Source organism: Manis javanica, chromosome 9 (assembly GCF_040802235.1).
Source record: "Manis javanica isolate MJ-LG chromosome 9, MJ_LKY, whole genome shotgun sequence".
Taxonomy (NCBI): domain Eukaryota; kingdom Metazoa; phylum Chordata; class Mammalia; order Pholidota; family Manidae; genus Manis; species Manis javanica.
In genome coordinates, this window is record NC_133164.1 from 7,869,780 (window position 1) to 7,893,462 (window position 23,683).

Here is a 23,683-nt window from a genome sequence, read left to right on the forward strand (position 1 = left end):
GTTAGAAGGGGAAATTATAAAGGAGGTGGAGGCTAGAATGAAATTTGTGATGTTGCGTTGGAACTGCAGGTATCAGTATGAACTCATAGATTTTGATACATATGCAAGTATATACATATTTTGTGTATATACATAAATATACACATATATACACATATGGAGAAATAACACATAGATGTGATGTGTGTAGGTACGTGTTTGTATATACGTGAACATATTCCCTAGCTCTGTCTCATAGAGGTCCTGAAGCAATCACATCACAATGACAATGAGCACACTCAGTACCCAGATCCTGGTTTCTAAATACCAGGCTCTACTACAAGCAACTCCTTGGTAAAACAGATTCAGAAACAGGACAGAGCAGGGAAAGGATACACTAAACTTGCAAATTCTTGGCCAGAAAGTAAAGAAATGCTCAAAATATAATGGGAAACTGTCAAAAGCCATGGGAACCAGCTTGAATGGTTCCCCACTGGCCAAAAAATGGCCCTAACATCTTGACCAGAAAGTAAAGAAATGCTCAGAATATAATAGGGAATCATCAAAAGTCATGGGCGCCAGCGTGAAGGGGCCCCCACTGGCCAAAGCTGGGACAATTTGAACAAAAACGTAAAGTATGATGGCATCATAACTCACTAAATAATGCAGGAATCCCTAAGTCTACACTGATATAAAAAAATAACAGATGAGGAGAAGGGAAAGATCTTTATAGTAGGATGCCTAATAAATATATGAGGAATGATGGAGTTAGAAAAATACCACTTGGCAACCATCATGTAATAATTTATTGAGGCAGAAATCATCAATGGATGATAAAACAAGGGGGTGAAAGTTTGTTCAGGAACAGCGTATTTATATAGTCTCAAAAGTTCCTTTCCATAAAATGCTTATTAATTACAAAGGGGAAACAGTAACTTTCAAGCAGAGAAACTTGGAAGACACCAGGAAAACAAATTAGTGTCTGTGTATGTGTACAGTTGACTCTTGTTATTCACGGCAGCTATGTTCCATAAAGTCACTCAGAACACTAAATCACTGATACTCAATGATCCCTGAAGAAATATACAATCTTCCAGCCTAAAAACAACCCATCTTGGTAAAGTCTATTTTATTTGCTTTACAAAAGAGGAAGCGAGGTTCAGAAGTGCAAAGAGATTTGCCTGAGGCTGCCCCACTAATGGTGCCAGAGTTGAGATTCAAACCCTATCCAACTAGACCCAGAGCCAGCACTTCTCGATCTACACTGCACTGCTCTCTCCCATAACCACCCTCTGGTCATCTCTGGTTCAACCTCAGCTGAACAAGGTGACAAAGGTGTATGGTGACTCATATTTAGTTTTTAGCTGCTTCATACAGGTTTGTGAATGACCACAAAGATACCACCATGAGTACTGATTCTGAGGTTACAAATAAATCTTACTAAGTAGGCAGTTTTGCAAATACAGAATCTGTGAATGATGAAGACTGACCACGTATAAGTGTGTATAGACACAGATATATGATATACACGTGTACATATGCAAACACAGAAAGAGGCAGATACCCTAAAGCAAATGTGGTAAAATGCTAGCCACTAAGGTACTGGATAAAGGAACCAGAATGTTTTGTACCATTCTTTCAACTTTTTAAAACTTAAAAAAACTAGAGGAAACCCCCACTTACATCCTCTAACTAGTAATAACAACAAAAAAGAACAGAACAGGAAGGTCAAGAATCCATCTCTAGCTGCGAGCCAGTGGGAAAGCAACTTCACCTTTCTGGGTCTCTGGTCCATCATCTGAACAAAGCAGGAACCAGACCCCCCTGAAGGACCCCTCAACTGCTACAGGTGGCAAGTCCTACCATTCAGTGTCACCAAAGGCACAAACACCTACCATCAGATTCACTTTCTTCAGAGTGAATTTCCACTGGCTCCATGGACTCGGGAGTTGAAATTAAATCCTGGCCTGCAGATCCCAACATCTCATGTTCTTGGATGGTTTTTAGGCAATTCTCATGCTCTATAGCATGAAATGATACTGCATTTTCTAAGTTACTTATTGTCTCTGAAGGGACACTTGGCCTATTACTAGTTTCTTGCAAACTAACAGTGCTGACGACTTCAGAAGCAGAATTTGTTTCACGTTCTGTTTCACCATCACTTGCAATAACAGAGGAATCATATTTACTCTCGTAGGGACAAGGATCTTGTAGCTCAAGTGCTTTGGTATATGTGTCATCCCTTGACAGACAGCGTGGACTTGGAGGAGGTGCTGCAGTCAGTCCCCTCCCACTCTGGAGCCCAGGTGCCCTGCTGGGCATCACCACTGGGCCTCCCGAAGGAACCGGCTCTTTTCTGTCCTTAACCGTAGACTCCTCACTTGCCTGAGAGGCTTCACAGGCCATGTGAACAGGTGACACTTGTTCTTCTGGAACACTAGATTCACTGCCTTGACAAAAGACAGTACCTGACAAACGAGCTGAGCGTGCCAGCTCTGCGTCATTGTTAGCGCTGGTCACACGCTCCTCGACAAAGCTCCCGCTGCCCGAGTGGGGCCCCGTCATCGACTGCATTCCTTTTCCATCTGTCACTGCAAGTCTTTCATCAGTTTCCCCATCAGAACTGCTCACATGGGGCGTCTGGGCTCCTGACCCTCCCCTCTGCAGGCCCTTCCCAGCATGCACTGTCACATCGTCATCATCATCATCGAGAGCTTTCTGAATTGCTAAGAGAGTGAGTGGGGAGACCGCGCCCTCATCTTTGGTAGCAGATCTGTTCCTCACATCAGACCGCTGCGGATTCTCAGCGTCCAGCTCCACCTCCGAGCTGCTTCCCAGCAGGGCAGCTTGCACAGCCAGCAGTGTTCTTGGGGAAGGAGGCGCAGCACCAGGCTCTGCCTCCGGCTTCAGTTTTTCACATGGATAGGACTTCGTGTCCAAAGACTTGTGATGTGTTTCACTGGAAGAAGGAAGAGACTCTGCATCCACTTCTGAAACGTTCTTAGCTTGAATACCTGAAGAAAAATTAAAACATTCCTCACTACACAGTTTAACGGTGTGACAATATACTTCTAGCGAGATGAGTAATACCAGTTCTCAAAATGAAGTTATAAATTTTCATGGAATCAGCCCTAAGAGTTAATTGTTAGTTAATTTTAAAGTGGGCTGGTACAATAGTAGGTAATCCATTAACAGGATATATACCTTCATTATTCGGACTTCATTAACACTATCTTGGGGTGGTAGTTTACAGAATTCAAAGACACACATATTTGTGGTTTTCGGCTGTCAAGTAAGTGATGGTGCCTGATACCTTTTATCAAGATGTAATGTGAAGTGTCTTCAGAGACCACTCTCCTCGACTCTACCTCCTTCAGAAAGCCCCCTTCATCTTCATATTGCCTTTGGATTTGTCCTGAATGTTGCTGATTCATTTCCTTTTGGATGTTCTCTATGTGTTGGTTTAGATAGTTTTTTTTAAGCAAGCCTTTGAGCTGGTACTGAGAAAAGTCATTGGACTCCTAAAGCAAAAATAAATAGAATGATTTTCTTCTAAATACAGATAATACTCCCATATTTCCAGCCCTTTCCCCAAAAAGAGATTAAAAAGCCACTGATATTTTTCATTGGTCGTATCTTCATATTATTAAAGCAAAATTTGAATACTAGGAAAAAACTGAAAGTACCCTGTTAAAGAATAATCTTTAAAACAAAAAGAACTGGGCAAAAGAAAAGAAATTATGGATACCATTAAGGATTTAAACATTTACTCAAAAAACATTTATTGAGCATGCCATGCATGGCAGGCACTGTGACATTCTGATTATGGCTTTACAGACAGACAATCTTCTAGAATGCAAGTAAGCACGCAGGTACAGGACCTAGCACGGCCCCTGGCCCATAGAAGACACAATAAATCACAGCAATCACAGCATTAAAAGTAACAGTTAACATTTATAAAGTGGCTCCTGTACAAGGCATCTTTCTAAGGGCTTTTATATATACTATCCCAAGTTATTCACAACCACCCTAGGAGGCAGATTCCACAAATGAAGAACTGGGACAAACAGGCTAAGTAACCTCCTGAGAGTCACAGGGCTAATCACTGGTAGATCTGGGATCAAAGCAAGTCGCTAAGCCTTAAACTATTTTGCTCCTATTGCTATTATGATTGCTACTTACCACCATTACTATTAGCAATACAGCATTTGCCCAGTGTACATATGATACAAAGGTCCAACCTGGGTGACTCAGAACTCCCCTCACTATCAGAATGACAGAGCCAGTGAGCCACTGCACACTACCCCACCGTCTACTGGTCCCAAGGCTCCACGGTGGCAGAATGAGAAGGAAGCACGTCACTAGGGACCCTCCCATGCCTTCCCACTGTTGTTTACCTAACCCAAATTATGTTTTCTCAAAAACCAGCCAGAGAGTCTTCTACACTCAGAGATAAAATGCTTGATAAAGAGACTATCCCCTGAAATGAAAATAAATTTACTGCTGTCCTTTACATATCATTTCTGAGCACTTTATTATCTACCTATGTTCATATTCTTAAAAAACAGAAAGTGGTGATGGGAAAAGAAACAGCTCCTGTCTGCCTTTTTCATATTTTTTGTATCAAATTAAAAAATATTCAAAAGTCTATAGAAAAAAAAACACTACATCCATTCATTAGGGAAAATAATGCTTCAAACTTTGTATTCTGTCCTTCAGGGAGTTAAAGAAGAGAAAAGTTAGAAATCGTAGGTGGCAGCAGGGAAAAAAGCTCATCACCAGCTAAAGACAGTCACAGCAGTGGGCCTGAGTGAGAACCCCAGGCTCAACCCCAACTCCCACGCCGAGCCACTCCACAGTCCTGTGGCCGGGGGCCACCATCAGATGCTCCAAGTCGAGAAATTTTAGCACTAATTCCCCATCACTACTGTCCAGAGAGGAGGGAAGATGGAGTTCCAATTGCATTGCTAGACCTGCAGTAGAGAAGATATACCTGGAATTTCAAGTTAGAACATACTTTTCCACTGTGATTATGTTCTATATTACAACCAGTATCCTACAGACAAAGTATATTATGGGTTAAAATAATTTTTATGATCTAACCTAAGAACTGCATGGCATATTTTTGGTATTTTCAATTGGTCAAGTAAGTGATGTATGCACTGGGCACTTACTATGTGAAAACCCTGAGCTAGGCGCTAAAGATAGAGATGAGCAAGGCAGGCACCTTTAGGTGGTGCTAAGAACAAGAAAGAAACATGACAGAGTGCCGTGAGGACACAGATACTACGTACTGGCTATGGATATTGTGTAAGTAATGCTTGTCAATTTTCTCTTTTCTAAGGACAAATTTTGCTGAAGTTCTTAATTCTAAGCATTAATGTGCTGCTCTATTTTTCACCTCTGGCATTGCTTCAAATAATGTTCTTCTTCGCTTGGTAAATTCTTTCATATCCGTCAAAATTTCATGCTTTATTTCGAGGGGCAGGCTGCCAAAGTCTTCAGACTCAATATCTATCGCATGAGGATTATGAAAGAACTCTTCCTGTGAAGAGTAAAACATAACACCATGAAATCTACATTTCGCACACTTAGGTATACTCATCATGATAAATATTTATTGTGTTTTTATCATAAACATAGTTCCACATAATCTACAATAGGCTAAACATAGTTGTATGTAACCTGTATAGGCATCAAAGTTAGTAGGCAGATTAGGGAATGTATCCATTCACTCATCTTTCATTTAAAGGAAAGAAAGAATGCTTACCAGGCACCATCCATCAATGTGCCAGGCACTGCTCCAGGTGCCAGGGTACTGTGGCAATCATGCCCGATAATATCCCTACTCTTACGAGTAGAATAAGACACGTGACAAACAAATAATTAAATGAATGAACAAGATAATGATAAGAAAAATATAGCAGGTTAATCTGATAAAAGAGTGGATTAGGAAAGAAAAAACATTTATTTGATAGCTAGAGAAGACCTCATTTAAAAAATGACCTGTGAGCAGGAACTTGAAAGACACCAAAAAGACTGGTCAGTAAAGAGCAGTTGCAGAACAGCAAATGCAAAGGCCCTGAGGCAAGGATGAACCTTATGGATTTGAACAATATTTTAATTCCTTTAATTAGATTAGTTTCCTTTAGCTCTTAGCCTAAAATCAAAAATGAAATGAAAAGTGAGAAGTTTCAGACATGGAAAAGTGTAAAACTTCCCTAACTAATTCCCAGAAGTACTTTAAAACTCTTCATTTGTAAAGAAGATAAAATAATACTTTGCTTCCCCGGGATGTGTGTGCAAGTGCAAACCAGCAAGCACTTAGAACAGGCCAGTCATGCTCAGAGCATCCTGTGCTTTCTATTCAGTATTGCTCTCATTATGCCATGAGGAAGGCATCAGTATTATTTTTGTCTTACCAAAGAGAAAAAAAAAAGGGAAATAAAGCCTTGGAGAAATTAATTTGTCTAAGATCACAGAGCTAATGAACAGTAGAGCCTGGACTTAAATGCACATGTTCCTGACCACAAGGTCTGTGGCCTTTATCAAGCTTGCAATCACTTGCTGATTTAATAATTCAGAACATCCACAAGTTGAGGGATCCTGTGGTTTGGGCTCCAAAGTCGTCTTCCAGATGTACCAAATTATAGAACATAAAAGAAATGGGTAACTTGGGAATTAAAGAATGTTACCCACTATGCAAGAAACCTGAAAAAAAAATGTTTAACTTGTGTATCTATAGTACAAGTTCAATTTGTAAAAATGTTACTTATTAAAATATGTGTGGCATGGGTTTTAAAACATGCCTACAGGTTCTCTGACCCTCTTCCCATCTTACTCCCGCCCCTTAAACTGGGGCTGGTCTTAGGAACTAACTTCTACCCAACAGACTGTGGCAAAAAGAAGCTGCCCAACTTCCAAAGCTGCTAGAAAAGGCCCCACAAGTCCTTCCAGGCACATTCTCTAGGCCCTTGGGAGCCAGGGCCAGGCTGGGAACAAGCCCAAGCCACAGGGAGAGGCTACAGTCAGATGTGCCGGCTGAAGGCCAGACACGCGAGCGGGAAGCCCAGCTACAGTCTGCATCTACATGGGAGATGCCGAGGCACAACTGCCTTGCTGAGCTCATCAATGCCCAGAACAGTGAGAGATGATGTTGATAATGCCCATTTCCACATCACTAAGTTACACAGTAACAGATGACTAGAACATATGCACAGACATCCATCTATACAGATCTATGTACACGTGTACATTTGATACACACACACACACACACACACACACACACACACACACACACACAGAGGTATTCAACTATGAGGCACAGAGGGAAGAATGGACTAATATATACCAAAGTGTTACTAGAAATAATTTTTTGGTGGTATGTTTTCCATATTTTTACACAAACTTACATTACTATTTATATTTATTCATTGGTTGATTGGTTAGCTGTAAAAGAAGGGTATCTAGGTATGTACAATGGCAAATTCCATACATAGGCACAGCTTCAAGACGTGGTAGGTTTGATTCTAGATCATAGCAGTAAAGCGAATATGGCTACAAAGTGAGTAAAATGAATTCCTGGGTTTCCCAGTACATATAAAAGCTATGCTTTCACTATATGGTGGTCTCATAAGTGTGCATTAGCAGTAGGTCTAAAAAAACAATGTATGTACCTTAATTTAAAAAGTTTACTGCTAAACAATGCTAACCATCATCTGAGCTTTCAAAGTCATCGTCACTGATCACAGATCACCACAACAAATATAATAATAATTCAAAAATCTGAAATACTGTGAGAAATGTGACATAGAGACACAAAATAGGCAAAGCTGTTGGGAAAATGGCACCAACAGACTTGCTCATGCAAGGTTGCCACCAACCTTCAATTTGTTAAAAAACTCAACACCTGTGGAGTGCAATAAAGCAAAACTCAATAAAACAAGGTAGTCTGTAAATGTGTATAAACACATGCACCCCCACACACACACACACATACAAGTAAAGAAGACATCTGCATTTTTTATCAGGAACTTTCATAAATTTATACTACCACACTAAAATTATTCATTTTGATGTCATTCATTTCGATTAATAGCATATATTCTAAATTCAAAAGTCATTTAAATACCTGTAGTGCTTGCTTTTGATTCATTCTTTCTTGCCATTCTTTTTCATCTTCCTCTTCTGAACTGAAAGTCAAGCATAAATTTACAAATCTATGCTTTAATGACTACTTACAAAAATATTTCTTGAGGGCAAAGGCTGCTAGTTATAGGGGCTGCCATGGTGAGTAAGATGGCAAGGTGCATGCCATCACTGTCCCCGTTCAGTCGGAATACATGGAAGCGAGCAGTTACACTGTGATCTAAGAAGTTCCATCGTAAGCAAGCAGCAGCTAGGCCCAGCTTCAGGGGGTCCTGAAACCTTGCTGGAATTCCCAGCAACTACACTGCTTGGACTTAGCCACAAATAAGTGAGAGGTCTAGTTGTGGGCACGGGGAACCTTCCTGGAGACAGATGTTCCAGGGGGAAACACCAACTTCTATGAACATCTGAAAACAAGGAAGAGAAGCCTGCGTGTGGATGGAGTGAAGAGGGCCTGGGGTAAGGTTGGAGAAGCATGTGATCAAAGATTGAAGCTCTATCTTAAAGAAATGAGAAGCTAGGAAGTGTTTTAAGCAAGGAAAAGAATATGAGATTTAGGTTTTAATGATTCTGCACTACAAATCCAAAAGTGGGTTAGGCAGGGAGGGGTTCTGGCAAAAGGGAAAAATCAAAGACAAAGGGGAAGCATGGGAGGCCATCGCATGATCTCAAGACTAGATGATGGTGGCAGAGATGAGGATACAGAGAGCTGCCTGACTCAGAATCCAGCTGGCCTCTTTGAAGGCCCTGAGAAAGGAACTTGGGGGTGGGGGTGAGGGAGGGAGACAGAGACAAACTGCCTGGCTCCCCACATGCGCTGCAGGCACAGCCAGCCACTGGCAGCATCCGCAGAGGAGCCTGAGGCAGGGCGGCCGGACAGGCTCCAGGACAGCAGGTCGGCGGGGGCCCCATGGTAAATGGGGCCCGGGAGTCCAGTAAGCCACAAACTGCAGGCATCTACAGGATTTAGCTGGAGGACAACATGTGTGGTCTTGCAGTGTGTTGGTGTGGGTCAGAAAATGCCAGGCTAAGGAACACGGAGAAACAGCATGTGCAAGCAAAATGTAGGAAAAACTACAATTCACGTCTTCGTGAACTATATTATCAACAGTGTAGGCATGGGCTCCATGGAACAAGGAAGAAACAGATCTTCACGTACTGCCAGAACACCAGGACAAGTTAATAAATAAAAACTACAGTCTTTGAAAAATATTCTAAAAGATGTCAAAAATGAGCATTTCAGGTGCATTAATTCCCACATGCCTTGCCATGTAGATGAGACAGATAAAGGTTTAAACCTGTTGGAATACAATGATAATTAATATTTTTAAACAGTCAAACACTTACCTGTTCTTTTCTTCCTTTTGTAAAGGAGGCAAAACATAGATATCATTTTCTCTTCGAACTTGAGTAAGACTGGGTAGTGCCTCATCCCTGAAAAGCAACACTGACTTGAATCAAGATGACAGGACACCCTATATTCAGTCAACGATTCTCCCCCACTGATTACACTGTCCCATCTGAGGAGAGAAGGGGAAACACGGGGCTATAGGCTGCCCCCTGCTGGCGTGGCTGCCCGGGCCCCTGCCTGGGGAATAAGCGCAGCCTGGAGAGAAGGCGGCACCTGCGGCCGTGCCCAGCCCTCTGGCCGCAGTGCCACCAGCAGCACGCAGCTGCGCATCTTAAAAATACAAAGTGAGCAAAACGCACCCCCTATGGCTTTTCTTTCTCAGTGTCACGGATGCTTAAATTACTAGGTCAAACAGACAGCCCACTTCTCCCTCTCATTTCACCATTTTCTGCTAAGAAGTAAAATTAGAGAAAAGGAACCACAGGAATCTGATGAGAAAATAAATCATCTTTAAATTAATCTTTAAAATTAAGGTAATTTCCCTCTTGCCTTTTGCTTTTTAAGGCAGTTTTGATAGCTTGTCTTTTCAAAAATGTTTTCAAAAGCTTCTCTGTAGTTCTGTTGGAGTCACTGGTTGCCAAATCCTTTCTCTGCCTTCTCTTAGCCTGTGAAAGGAAAGATGTGGGACTTTACTTCGGGGTATTAGTATATTAAAGGCATTTCTTTGATCCTTTTCTGTGGAATTCCATGTGTCTGAGTCTCCAGACCGTGGCTGCTGCAGTGTTCCCTCCTCGTTGCTGCGTGAGTCTCTTCAGGTGTCTGCACCAGGAAGGACACCCAGAGCTTCCATCTAGTTTTTTCTTCTATGGCTCTGTAAGGCTATTACACCATACATTTGAGAAACTATTAATATACCATCAGTTTCTTTTAAGTGTCCTGTAACATCCCTAAGTCTAAAACTTCATTATATATAATTAAGTAAATTCTCCCCAAAAGGGATTATTATATTAACTAATGTGTTCTTTAAAATGTCACTGTTAGGCCAAAAACGATTTCTGATATTGGTTTTTTACAGAAATAACGTTATTTACATGCCACTCCGTCCCTCAGCATTCAAGATTATATCATAAGAAATCCTAAAACATACAGAATTATCTTTTAAGAAACGTTCAAGTAGGGAAAAATGGACTAGTATCTGTGCTTATGGTTGTATATAAGGCACAAGTAACAAAAATTCTTTTTTTTTAAAATCAAGATATAACTGACATGTAACTTTGTGTAAGTTTAAGATGTACATATGTGTTGGTCTGCTGTATTCATATATCACAAGACGATTACTACCATTACTGTTAGCTACCACCTTTATCAGGAGCTGGGGAAATTGGGAAGATATTAAGGGTACAAACTTAAAACTAGTAGGAAAAAAGTTGTGGAGCTCTCTTTTCCTTTCTAATCATTCCAGAAGAGCACCTGATACGGTAAGCCTTGGATAAGAAAATACTGCAACATTCAAGTCTGGACCTTTTACTGAGATGACAAATGTCCCATGCCTTTACAAATCCTTACTTTTATGCCACGTCTGCACTTATTTAGACAGTATCTGTCTGTTGTGATTATAAAGTGATGAGTTAGCATTTTCAACATGTAAAAGTCATATATCCAAGTGGGTGGTGTCATGTGAGGCTACACAAGTACTCCAAAGTTTCCAACATTGTTTTCAACTACTTTCATGAGAGAGAGAGAGGCTTGCTCTCATTCTTTTATATTGTGCCCATTTCCTTCCTTGATAATACACATCAGTCACACTTGGCATAATTTAACATGGTTTACCCCTAAAATCCTATTTGCCTTTAAAGGAAGGAGGCAAATCACCATGACTGAGGCTACCACCGAGGCCCCACGATTTCAGGTCAGGGAGGCATTTCCCCACCAGGTGTTCAGTGCTGCCCCTCAGCCTAGCTGGAGTACTTGTAGGTAACCTAAGAAGACACTCTAAGGGGACAACTCCCAATTTTAAGAACTTTAGTAGTTTTATTAGAGGTTAAATGTTACCATTGCACCTGTTATGTACTCTCAAAAATAAACCTTTTATAAAAGAAAAAGTGATTATGTGTTCATGTTAATTCTTTTTCTAGTTGAAATTAATTAGATATATGTCAAAAGAAGTCCTGGTTTCAAAAATTCTAAAGAGAAAATTAAGATCTCATGTGAACTTTTCTTTCTTTCTAAGAATGCAGAAAAAAAACAAAATAGAAGACTCTTACCAAAGTCTGTTTCTTCAGTAGTGGGGAATCCCCATCAAACACAAATATAGGACGAATTCGAAAAAATAAGAGTTTGCAGAGCCGATGAAACAAGGTGAGAAGATGAGCATTTTCTATTGAGTTCCCATGGCGATCCCGGACTCCTTTAAGGGCTTGGTTTAACCAAATGCTAATATCTGGGAGAATTGTTAACGGAAATCATCTTGGAATTTCTGCCCTCATGCTCACAATTTTAATTTCCTAATAACTGATACCATCCAAACACTGAAACTAAGCACTCGTATCAATTCATTTAAAATTGAAGAAGCTTTTGCCCTGATGGAATCTACCTAAAATCAATTAACTCTATTTCAGCCCTTGTTACCAATGTTCACATATTGAATTTTAAAATCTTACAGACAGCTGTGTCCTTTAAAAAGTCTACTTGCAAAGAATTGCTTCTTTAAAAGAAAAGCTAATGATCTCTACAGAATTTTAGTATATCAGTGCAACTCTTCTTTAAAAGCTTTTCAAACTTGCCTTCAATTTTACTTAAGAAAGCCACTTTCAGATATTTATCCTCAGGAAATCATCACTGATTTACAGAAAAAGTTACTTAAAGGAATGTTTATAAATGAAAATATGAAAAACCATTTAAAAGTTTCCCAATGGGTCTTTTTTTTCAACTAAATGATATATTAGAATATGATTTGCTGGAATACCAAGGAGCCCTTAAAAATGGAAGCCACAGAAGCATATACAGTAGCAAGGCAAATAGTCACAAAATAAAACTATGGAATGTACAACTCCATTTTATAATACATGTGATTTGTTACACATAAAAACAGCGCTCAGATGGCACAATACTAAGAATAGCTTTCTCTGCTGTGATAGTAATTTATGTTTTCTTCTTGGAGTTTTATTTTTAAATGTCTCTTCTAAAAAGGGCTTATTTCTATAATAGGCTGATCCAGTCATTTCCTATTTGTCCATAAGACAGTGGGACAGGGCAATGCTGGCTTTCCGGCCCCGCTAACTCACCATCACAGTGCCGACGTCAGCAGCGGTGGCGCTCAGGCCCTCTCCTCTGCTCTCGCCTGCGCTAGCTACCCACGCTAGCTACCCACGCTACCTGGGCATCCCCTACCCCACCGCGTGCCCCGCCCCAGGGCTCCCTCCTGACCCCGACTGGGTGGCTTCGTGGACCTCTCTACCTCATACCTTACAGACATCTCAAATGGAACATTATCAAAACTGAATTCCGTGTCTTTCCCAGAGTTGTTTCCGAGCAGGTCACTCTCACTCACCCAGAACTCAGCGACACCCCATGTACTCTCCTCACCCAACCATTACCAGATTTGATCAATTCTACCTTTTCATCTACCTTGAAAGTGTGTATTAGGTTTCACCAACATATTTTTAGTGAAAAGCCTCTGAAGGCTTCCCACCGCCTTCCAGAGCTTCCTCCCATGGCCTGTGATGCCCAGAATGATCTGGCCTCTGTTCATTTGTCCTCTCGATTCAAGCTACTGGTCATCTCTCAAACCCTGCCTGCCCCAGGGTCTCACATGCTCCTTCAGCCGCCTGAGTGTCTCCCTCTCCTAGCCTGGTTATCTCCTCCTCTGAGGTCTCAGTCTGTAGGTCACTTGCTCAGTCCAGAAAAAGTCCTCCAGTTATTATTCACTCCTATTCAAAAACGTATTGCTTATTATGTGGTAGAAATCCCATGGCGAATATATAGCACTGAACAAAACAAAGGGTTTGTCCTTACGGGGTTTCCAGTCTTGCAGACGGAAAAACCAGACTGAGAGCCCCGTGACTCGTCTAGAGCACATTTTTGTGCACTGCTCTCCTTTTCCCAGGGCACATAGGAGGAACAAATATCTGCAATTATATGAGCTGAAATTAAATCCTTAAATGAATTACATTACCTAACTTAGTACTATAAAAAATTAGGCCCATCAACAATTAATAAACACCATGTAAGAAAATAACTAGTGAAAAGCAAGCTGTTATTATATTCCTTCCTATATTTGAGCGCTACTCTGTGTCAGGCATATCGGAGATACCAAGATCTTGACACAGAAGAGCAAACAACAGACATGGTCCCCATCCCCAAAAAAGGCTGCATTCTAATGAAGAGGATGGCAATTTTTTTAAAAATCAGGTAATAGACATATAATCCATTAGGTTGTTGGAAAGTGCTAAGAAAAAAGTAAATAGAGCAAAGTAAAAGGACAACAGAGTGATTTCGGGTCAAGGGTTCTTTAGTTACAGAAGGCCCATCTGAAGAAGTAATGGAGAGCTGAATGAACAGCAGCAGCAAGGTGTTAACAGTGAGGCAAGGGGCACAGCAAACTCAAATGCCCCAGGACAGAAGCAGCTTCCGCCTAAGGCCACTGTGGCGGGGCACAGCAGGGGAGCAACAGTCGTGGTGTGGGTACAGTGTCTAGGACATCACTTAGGGACCACCTAAGTGGACGTGTGAGCAACACACTATACAGAAACCAGTTCTAAACCTAGTTGCAAAAGCCCGAGTGAAAGCAGGTGGTGAGGGAGACCAGAAGTGGTCGGAGAGAGGATCCATGTTGGAAGTAGGATTTGGTGTGGACTCAACTCCATATTGTATCAGGCAAATATTTGTGCTTGGCTTTCTTCTGATTGCTACATTGTTATATAGGATTCAACTTAGCTTTACTTTACATTTTAAAAGCAATCAGAAAGCTGACTTCAAATCAGTGGCTCTCAACTCTTCTATCCTTGGCAACTGATAAGCTTTTGAAATAGATTACTAAACATAGTATGCCTAATCATTCTGAATCATAGACTGAGATGGGTCTTTTCTGAAAATTAATCACAGGCAGTGCCAGTTATCAGCTAGGGCTGAGAGTCCAGCTAGAAATTCTTAAAGAATAAATATATAAAATTAGGCAATCTGAAATATTTGTATAATTTGACTTGTCCAATTTCAGTAAGTGCATAAAAGGCAGTATTAAATGTATCCCAGGGCTGTAAAAGTTAAATCTGCAGCAAAGTCAAACATCATTGTACAGCTAAGATCCAAAGGACCAATAACATTTTGAAACCAAAATAAATTACTTTAGTCCTATTGTTAGGTAACTTAAAATATAATTAATCCCAATTAACAGGCACAGCCTCAAGAGAGTATAACATTTTGCTAACACACTTAATTGCATTTTATAAATGTTAAAGTCCATAAGAGATAAAAGTTAAACTATTCTTTATTATTTGGCACACGCATTTACATTACACAAATAAATATGACACTCAGCTCCATGGTAAAAAGGCCAAAAAATTTATTTTAGGGATCCAAGAGTAAATTATGAACCTTGTATATCATGGGTGATTTCTCCACTAACAAAACAAAATATCTGAATATATTTTGGTTAGTTGAATTTGAATTCCCATCCTTTTACATATATGTATATACATATATTATGAGGTTATCATTTAAACTGCAACATCTTTGGCTGTCCTCCTTAAATTATTCCTTCTTTAAAAAATACCTAATAAATCCACTGAACTAAATTCGTATCCCAAAAGAGCTTCTGAGTCATCTAAAAACAGAGAATATAAATGAAATGCTTTACATTCCTTACTCTGGACAACTTCCTAAAAAACTAGAATGCTGAACTTCACATGACATTTCCATGACTTTGAAAATTATTAATTCTTCATAGGGGTTGCAACATAAAAATGACATCTTTGCTGAAGTTTTAAGGGTTTCTGTCACTAAAATTGGGCTTTCATTCATAGTTCTGTGGCGGTCTTTGGAAAGCAGTGATTTGAGGAACCCCTAGAGGGCAGCAATAGCACACATGTTTTAAAAAAAAAAAAAACCTTTCCCTTTCCTTCCAGAAGGTAAACCTGCGTAAAAACTTTACACTGAGCCTAAATTCATTAGATGTACTTCAAGATTATTCACATTGAAAATAATAATAATCTTTATCATCTTTATTTATAAAAATTATCAATGTTCCATTATGCATAAGCTTTCTCTATACTAAAGAATATTGGCTCCTCGGTCAGGGGCTACTTTCACTAAATTACCACATACTCTTAACACTGCATTTACCACCTGACAGCAATTATTTACAAGGCTCTTCTCCACCTAGCCCATGAGCTCGTAAGCTCATACGTTCCCATTTAGGGAACTGGTGAAAGGTAGCACCAGCTTCTGGAACAGAACAGACACTCAAAAAATAATAAGACTGTTTAATAGATTAAAAGATCAAGATTTCAGAAACAGTATTCACATGTCTTTACAATGAAGAAAAACATTTAATTACGAAGACACAAACAAAACCAGCCAAACATGCAAACACTCCTTTAAAAGTCCTTCATAACCTAGGAATTTACCCTAAGAAGGCAAGAGCCCAGTTTGTAAAAGACATACATACACACCTCTATGTTTATCACAGCACTATTTACAATAGCCAAGAAATGGAAGCAACCTAAGTGTCCATCAGTAGACGAATGGATAAAGATGTGGTACATATATGCAATGGAATATTATTCAGCCATAAGAGAAAACAAATCCTACCATTTGCAACAACATGGATGGAGCTAGAGGGTATTATGCTCAGTGAAATAAGGTGTCAAAAGATAAGTATTAAATGATTTCACTCATCTGTGGAGTATAAGAACAAAGCAAAAACTGAAGGAAGGGTCAAAATAGCAGCAGATTCACAGAACCCAATAATGGACTAACAGTTACCAAAGAGAAAGGGACTGGGGAGGATGGGTGGGAAGGGATGGATAAGGGGGAAAAGCGGCGGTGGGGGGCACGGGGCAGGCAGTATAAACAACAGAGTGATTCTATAGCATCTTCCTACGCTGATGGACAGTGACTGTAATGGGGTGTGTGGTGGGGACTTGATAATGGGGGGAGTCTAGTAACCATAATGGTACTCAAGTAATTGTTCATTAATGATACTAAAATTTAAAAAAACCTCCATCATAAGGGCTGGAAGGAAAACAATTTACTGCATACCTTTTGAAATCTTTTCAGCGGTGTACCATATAAATTTCCTACTCCAAATATCGTAAGAAAAATTAATAAAAGTCACTTTTTTTTTTAAGGTCAAACACCTGTCCACAATATCCTTCCTCTCTATCATAAATGGGGCAAGCCTCGGGACAGCAGGCAAAACTGCCGGTAGGAAACCCACTTCATTTTCTCTTCCGAGCCGGGATTCTTTCAAGCTTTAAAATAGAAACGGTGCCAGTCACTATTCTAACATTTTTTCATGGAAATAATCCCTTTATTTCATACCCCCCCTGTGGGTGGATACTATTATCACCTCCATTCTCCAAATGAGAGAATTAAAGCACAAAGACGTCAAAGCACTGCCCGTAAGTGACGAAACTGGGACTCTGACCCCGAGTGCTATGACCGCAAAGGGGGGGGAAGGACACGCTTGGCAGACGCCGCGAGGGGGGCCTCCACGGCGCCTCTGGGCGAGAGCGTCATTCTACCAACACCCTCTCCGCCCCGAGCGCGGCCGACAGTGGGTGCAATGCTGGCGCATCGCCGCCCGCCCAGCCCCGACGGCGCGGTAAGGATACCCACGGCGAGGACCTTCCCCTCCAGCGCCTCCGGGCTGACCGGCCGCCCGGAGCACTCCAGCAGCTTCCAGAGCCCCTGCACACCCATGAGGCGGGTACCCGGAGCGCGGGAAGAGCGTCCCCTGCTCCCGCACAGGAAAGACGGAAAATAACGAAGAGCTCGCGGTCGTCCAGGGAAAGCAGCAGCCAGCGAGACGGGCACTTCCAGCGGCTGCCTGCCTCCCGGAAGAAAGGACAGCGAATGGCCGGCAGCGGGGAGGACTTGCCCCTCGTCTCGCCCAGCGCTTTGGCCCGAACGTTTGCCCTCTTAACGCCAAGACCGGGATGAGGGGACAGCGCAGGGGCGACAAACAGCAAGGAGACACCCGCCCACCCAGCCAATCGGCCCGAGTAGGCGCCCAAGAGAAAAGAGGCCTCCCGGCTTCTGTCTAATACGACGCGCAAGGCGGAAGTCTCGCCTCCCCGCGTGACGTCTATTGGCTGCGCCGATGCATCGCGGAAGTGGGGGGGGCGGTTCAGCGTCGTGCTTGTGTGATAGTCTCGTGCTTCATCCACGCTGGCATTTTTGTCGCGTTAACGTTAAAGCGATACGCGGCGTGGACTTGCGGAAGAGACAATATTCCACGCGTTGATTGAATATCGTTTTCATCCCGCTGGCCGCCAGTTGTGAAAACCGTCAATATTGTTTTACACGTAAAACAACCAAAAGGCAGGCGTTGTGTTGGTGTTTTTAAATTAGTAAGTACGCTATTTGACAGCTTGTAGTAACTACAAAGGAGCAAAAGTTAAAGCCTTGAAACAGAGGTTCGCTTTTCTTAGGCATCTCAAGTTTAGGATTCCACCGCTTGTAGGTCTGAAATGACAAGAAACCAGACAGGCCAAGACCTCAGCTCCAGTCCGCGTTCCAGTGTTTAGCATTGCTCACGTAACATTTTTGCACAGAACTTAACGTTTCTTCATCTGTAAACTGGGCCTAAAACCAATCGTCAGATTATTTTAGCTAGGATCAGAGGATTTGTGCAAAGTATTAACCACTAGTAAATTTATAAATGAGTGTAACTGTACATACTGATAAAAATTTGAACTATTGAAACCAAAGTCAAACTCACTGAAAAGGTTAAGTGAGAGAGTAGCTGTGTTAAAGAAGCCCTTTATTCACATATAGCTTTATGACAAAGCTATATCAAAAACTGGTCTTTAGCAAAACCATTTCTGTGCCCAAACAGATGGTTCACAATAGCCATGTTTAGTTAGTTGACCCAGTCGCTATCCAATAGTCTTATCAGGCAGGGATAAATCTGACAAAGTGCTTTTTTGTATTTCCTCCAGACATTCTTAGTTGTATTTTATGGAGATGAGTACGATGTTCGATTTTTGTCTCCCTCATCCCCATCCCCTGTGGTAGACTGTAAACTTACTGGAGCCCAGAACTGTTTTGTTGACTATTATATCCCCCACTCCTGGCACTGGGCAAGGATTCCATAAATACTGCTTAAATGACCTCTTTGAGTCTCCAGTCTAAAGCTCTCCTGCCCCTTGCTTAACAAGGGTTTCCTGGAGAGGCAGCCAGCCAAGATCCCATCGAAGCCATACAATAAACCTGTGTTAATAGGTTGAATTGTGTGCCCCTCCAAAATTAATGTTTAATCCCCAATACCTTAGAATGTGACTGTATTTGGAGATAAAGCCTTTTAAAAGGTGATTAAGTGAAAGCCTTGAGGGTGAATCGAGACTTGTCCTAGTAAGAGGAAATTTGGACTGACACCAGGGATGCATACACAGACGACAGACCATGTGAGGAGGACACAGTGAAAAGGCAGCTGTATGTGAGAAAAGGAGAAACCAAACCTGTCACACCTTGATCTTGGACGTCTAGCTTGCAGAACTGTGAGAAAATCAACTTCCATTGTTGAAGCCCCCAGTCTGTGGTATTTTGTCACAGTAGCCCTAGCAAACTAAGATACCCTATGATTCTAAGCAAGTTCGTTCACCAGTGAGAGTCCATGAATGAAGTGGAGATGCCATCACCTCTGGGTTACTCTGAGAAGCGTGATTTGACATGAAACACCTAAATCAGGATGGTGCTCAAATTACTTTGTGACTGAGGGAGAAAACACTATGGGTAAAATTAAGGTTCAGAATGTGATGGATCCTAGAACACCGTGTCTGAGCTCCTCCAGGGTCTAGAAGGCATGTTGGGAAGTGTTAATAGCTGTTGGACCAGCCTGGCTAATGATGGAACACAGTAATGGGCAAAAGGTCAGTTTCAGGACCTGTCTTAAATGAACATTTTTTATAACCTTAGAACTGGATAAAACAAAGAGTCAGTGTGGACATTTGAGTACTATAAGTGCATTTTAAAACCAGTGCAACGTTTCTTGAATACAAAACACTGCTTTGAAGGAACAGCAACTAAGGAGTTTATCTGTGATTTACAAGGAATTGGTTCCTTTGGATGCTGTTTAAAAGGCTCTATCAAGATTCTGAACAGTAAAATACATATCTTTGGGAGTAATAAGCATTTAAGTAGTAGCTCCTATCTACAAAGCACTGTTCTAAACGCTTGACATGCATTAACTTACTCTTCAAAACAAATTATAAAATAGATACTATTATCCCCATTTGACCAATGAGGAAATTAGTGCAGAAAAATTAATGTTCACTTGCACAAAGTGATACAGCTAGTAAGTTCAGAACCAGTATTTGAACCTTCAGTGCTTCTATAGAGACTCCTAAGAAGAGCTAAGAAATTAAACATGACAGGAATGTTACTAATCTTGAAAGATAAGTGTGCAGTAATTTGTTAGTTTCTGGGAAATTAGTCTCTGTAAACTTCAGTGTGCTCTTAATAACTGCCAAACTTTAAGCCAAGTTATTAAATGGCCATCTATATCAAGGCTTATAAAAATTGTTTATGGCCAATAACTAGTCTGCATAAACTTTCTCTCCTTTCCTAGGTCTCATGTATTCTTTATTTTTAATCCTGTATTTACCTCCTTTCCTCTTGTCTCTTCCTACCTTCTTCACTGAACTATGTGGTTGAACTCAACGAAATTGCTGATACTCAAACCATGTTTGACCTACAAGGACAACTTCATTTGGTTCAAGCTAACATAAGAATTCATTTCTGCTTCTTATTATAGTCTTACAGAAATCTAAAATTATAGTCATCATAATGCATATAGTTTCACTGATTATAAAAGTCAGATGTGAGATGGTTTCTTATAACACACTACTTAGGCAGGATTGTTATGTACTTCAAACAGAATTCATGAGTACTCTCTACCTAAAACAAAGGTGCAAAACATACACATTATTAAAAGTAGAAAACAAAATTTTATTTGATGAAGACTTCTTAAAAGTTCCCGTGTGAAGTAACAAAATCAACAACCTACAAATCTCTTTCAGTCTTTTGCATTTCAAGCAAAATATCTCTACAGAAAAATGGCCATTTCATAATATATATCCCCTTCTGTAGGCCAGGCATGTCTGAGTGGAAAAATGGATATAAAATTCAAGAGAAGAAACTGAAAATATTTTAAAAATAAAAATCTGAACCCTCTCCTTGAGGTGTATTGCAATATGGTTACCAACATATTCAGCACCTTGTAATAATCAAGTTACTGATTTGAGTCCTGGAACAGTCCCTGAAATGAAAGAACAGAGATGCCAGTTGTTTGTGAGTCACAGGTTGGCAGCAGAAGAAAAACTGAAAGCAATTACAGAGGAGCTCAACAAATGAAGTCCACACTTTCTGAACTATTTAACACTCAACACAAACAGCCAATTTTCTATATGGTTTTAAAAAGGAAACAGCTCAGAGTTTGGAATATGGATAGCTGCCCTCTGAGGGACGTGGCATTCCTAACGCATCTTAACAACATATGACTCCATCCTGAGGGACCAGTCAAATATCAGATCTCATTTCACAGGTTAGTTTGGATACAGAAACTTTGGGTACCACTTGTTCTTTTACTCTGTCCCTAAGACATGACTTATTGCAGACTTACAGAAATCTTTCAAGACCTAACGGTCTTGTCAATATTGGAGAGTAGAATACCAAGCCAAGAAAGTTAGCAATATCCCGAATCAAAGCACTAAGTCAAACATTTGCACCAATAGATCAGATTCTTTAGTCTTTTCCCTTTTGCCTCCTATACTGAGAATCCTGAGACTGTCCGTCAAGCAGGCCAAGATACCGCTTACAAGAATTCCTAGACTCACTAAATAAATGAGCTTTAGCCATGAGAGAAAGAATAAATGAACATCCCCAATTATTTTTAAAGGCAAATGATGCCTTACATCTTGAGCTTAGGAATAAAACTATCTGTAAGGAACGTCTGAGGATCAAGTCATAAGGAATCATTTCATGCTTAAGTGTTTCACATTGTGATGCTATTGTTTGTATTGGTTTATATGTAACTTTATTGGATTTTGTGAAATTGTCCAAAATGTTTATATACCTTTAACTTTAAAAAGGTCAGTAATCTGTGCTTATCTTTTTCTATATCTGAAACCACCCATCATAATCATATACAAGATTATTTACTGGAGAATTGCAAGGTTGTTTTTTACCACAAGCTCTGTTCCTATTTAATGCAGACTTAATAAAATCTTCTACGTCTTAATGCAGGGCTGTGTAGGCCAGTGGTGTGTATAACACAGATTGTTCGTTACCAGCACAGTCAATCATTCCCATCATAATCACTGTAACCCTGGTAGCCACTGTTCCTTCTCTCATGGATACTGGACATCTTTTTCCATGATGAGTCTTGATGGAAACTAGCACTGAAAGACCGGCCCAGACGCCCTCGATGCTTCTGGGAGATATTGTCTTCACTCTCGGACTTGGCAATGCCCTGCACATGTGCTGGAGGTTGTGATTCTTGCCTAATGTTTCCAAATGGAAAGTTCCAAAGGCCAAATCTTTGCCAGTTAAGTCTCTGGAATGCTATGATGCAATGCAAATTTCCCCCAACCTGAGAAGAAAAAAGGGGGGTTAAGAAAATGATAAGAAATTAATTTTACTGTAATATGGATTCTATGAATTCCCTTATTTTTCTCCCTTCACCTGCCTCAAAACAGTACTTAATCCTATCAGACATCATCGGATCACATTATCCTGCATCTTTTCTGACCAGCTGTCTTTACAAAAATGTAACAATGCACCCAGAAGCCAAAACTCCTCCCCCACCACCACCACTCACACCCACTATGACCTTCCGTCTGCAAACGCCAAGATCAGCCCTCCACCTCTCTCCTATACATTGTTCACATGTTAGTAGGATTCTCTCAGGTCTACCTTTCCCTGAGAACTGCCCCCAGCAGCCTTTTGTACACACAGCTCTGCCCCATGGCCACAGTCAATTCGGCTCAGGAGTGAACACCAAGCTGGCCAAGACTATGGAACTAGACCTAAGGCAGCCAGTTTCAGTCTAGACTGTTCATCTGAAAGGAGACAAAAACTGGAAGGATGATGATCCTCAGGAAGTAAAATATTACACAAAAAGAGAGATAAGAACAACATAATTCCCAAAAGAATGAAACAGACTAGCTACATGGCCCCTGCTAACATTTTTTTAACCTGGCACTAGCCTCTTATGAGTCCAGGCTATTCCCGTTGCCCTTTCATGTTACAGATACCTGTGTCCTTAAAGTAATTTACGCTTTTCTAAGATGGTCTTAATTGGGTTTCTGTTTTTTACAACCTAAATAGTGCTGAGTAAAATACTGCATTTTGGCCAGTTGGGAAATACCTTCAAATGCAATGCTGTTCTTACCTTCTTTGTTTTTCGATACTGCAGCCCCCTCTCTAAGTGCCGGATATCTAGATACTCTGGATTTTGTGTGTTTAGATCAGTAACAATATCTGCCCATCTATAGTTAAGAAGGAAAGATAAAGAACAATCTTCTTTAAATAGAAAATATTTAGAACTCTTTTCATGAGCAATTTGCTACACTATTACCATGGCAATAATTCTCTTAGGATTGTTCCACCTACTAAACTTTAATAAATTCTTGTTTTATGAAAATTCTATTTATCCAGCTATTGCTATGTCAGTGTAAAAAATGGTTACTTTTACTATAAAATATGTATGTATCAACCTGTTAGATGACATCCTGCAGGCTAGAGAGGAAACATTCCATATTCCCTTTTTAATTAGAATCAAGGTTTCAAAAGATTTAAAGGTTGACATGTCTTTATTCACAGACATGATTCTGCAGAATATCCAAAGCAATTATAAATTGCTTTGTATTGAAAAACTATTAGTAGGATTAATAAGTAAATTTGATAAAGATGCAATATTCAAAAGCCTATATAAAAATAAACTTTTTGTTTGTGCACTGCCAGAAAATAATTGGGATATGA

At 40.5% G+C, this 23,683-nt stretch overlaps 1 protein-coding gene across 4 annotated transcripts in view; it reads right to left on the reverse strand.

Annotated features, from left to right (window-relative positions):
• Positions 1 to 23,683, reverse strand: part of BIVM (basic, immunoglobulin-like variable motif containing) — a 69,829-nt gene that overhangs the window by 19,193 nt on the left and 26,953 nt on the right. For 2 of the 4 annotated variants that reach the window (XM_037024925.2, XM_037024926.2), the window contains exons 9-10: positions 23,094 to 23,190; positions 13,098 to 22,292 (exon numbers count right to left, since the gene is read on the reverse strand). In XM_037024925.2, coding sequence (XP_036880820.2) covers positions 21,999 to 22,292; positions 23,094 to 23,190 — 391 coding nt within the window. In that variant the 3' untranslated portion in view covers positions 13,098 to 21,998. Of the gene's footprint in view, positions 1 to 1,874; positions 2,994 to 3,292; positions 3,501 to 5,380; positions 5,525 to 8,113; positions 8,175 to 9,477; positions 9,565 to 10,030; positions 10,147 to 11,745; positions 11,922 to 13,097; positions 22,293 to 23,093; positions 23,191 to 23,683 lie in introns of those variants that run through there. The other 2 variants (XM_017667661.3, XM_073212377.1) reach the window with 2 other exon arrangements.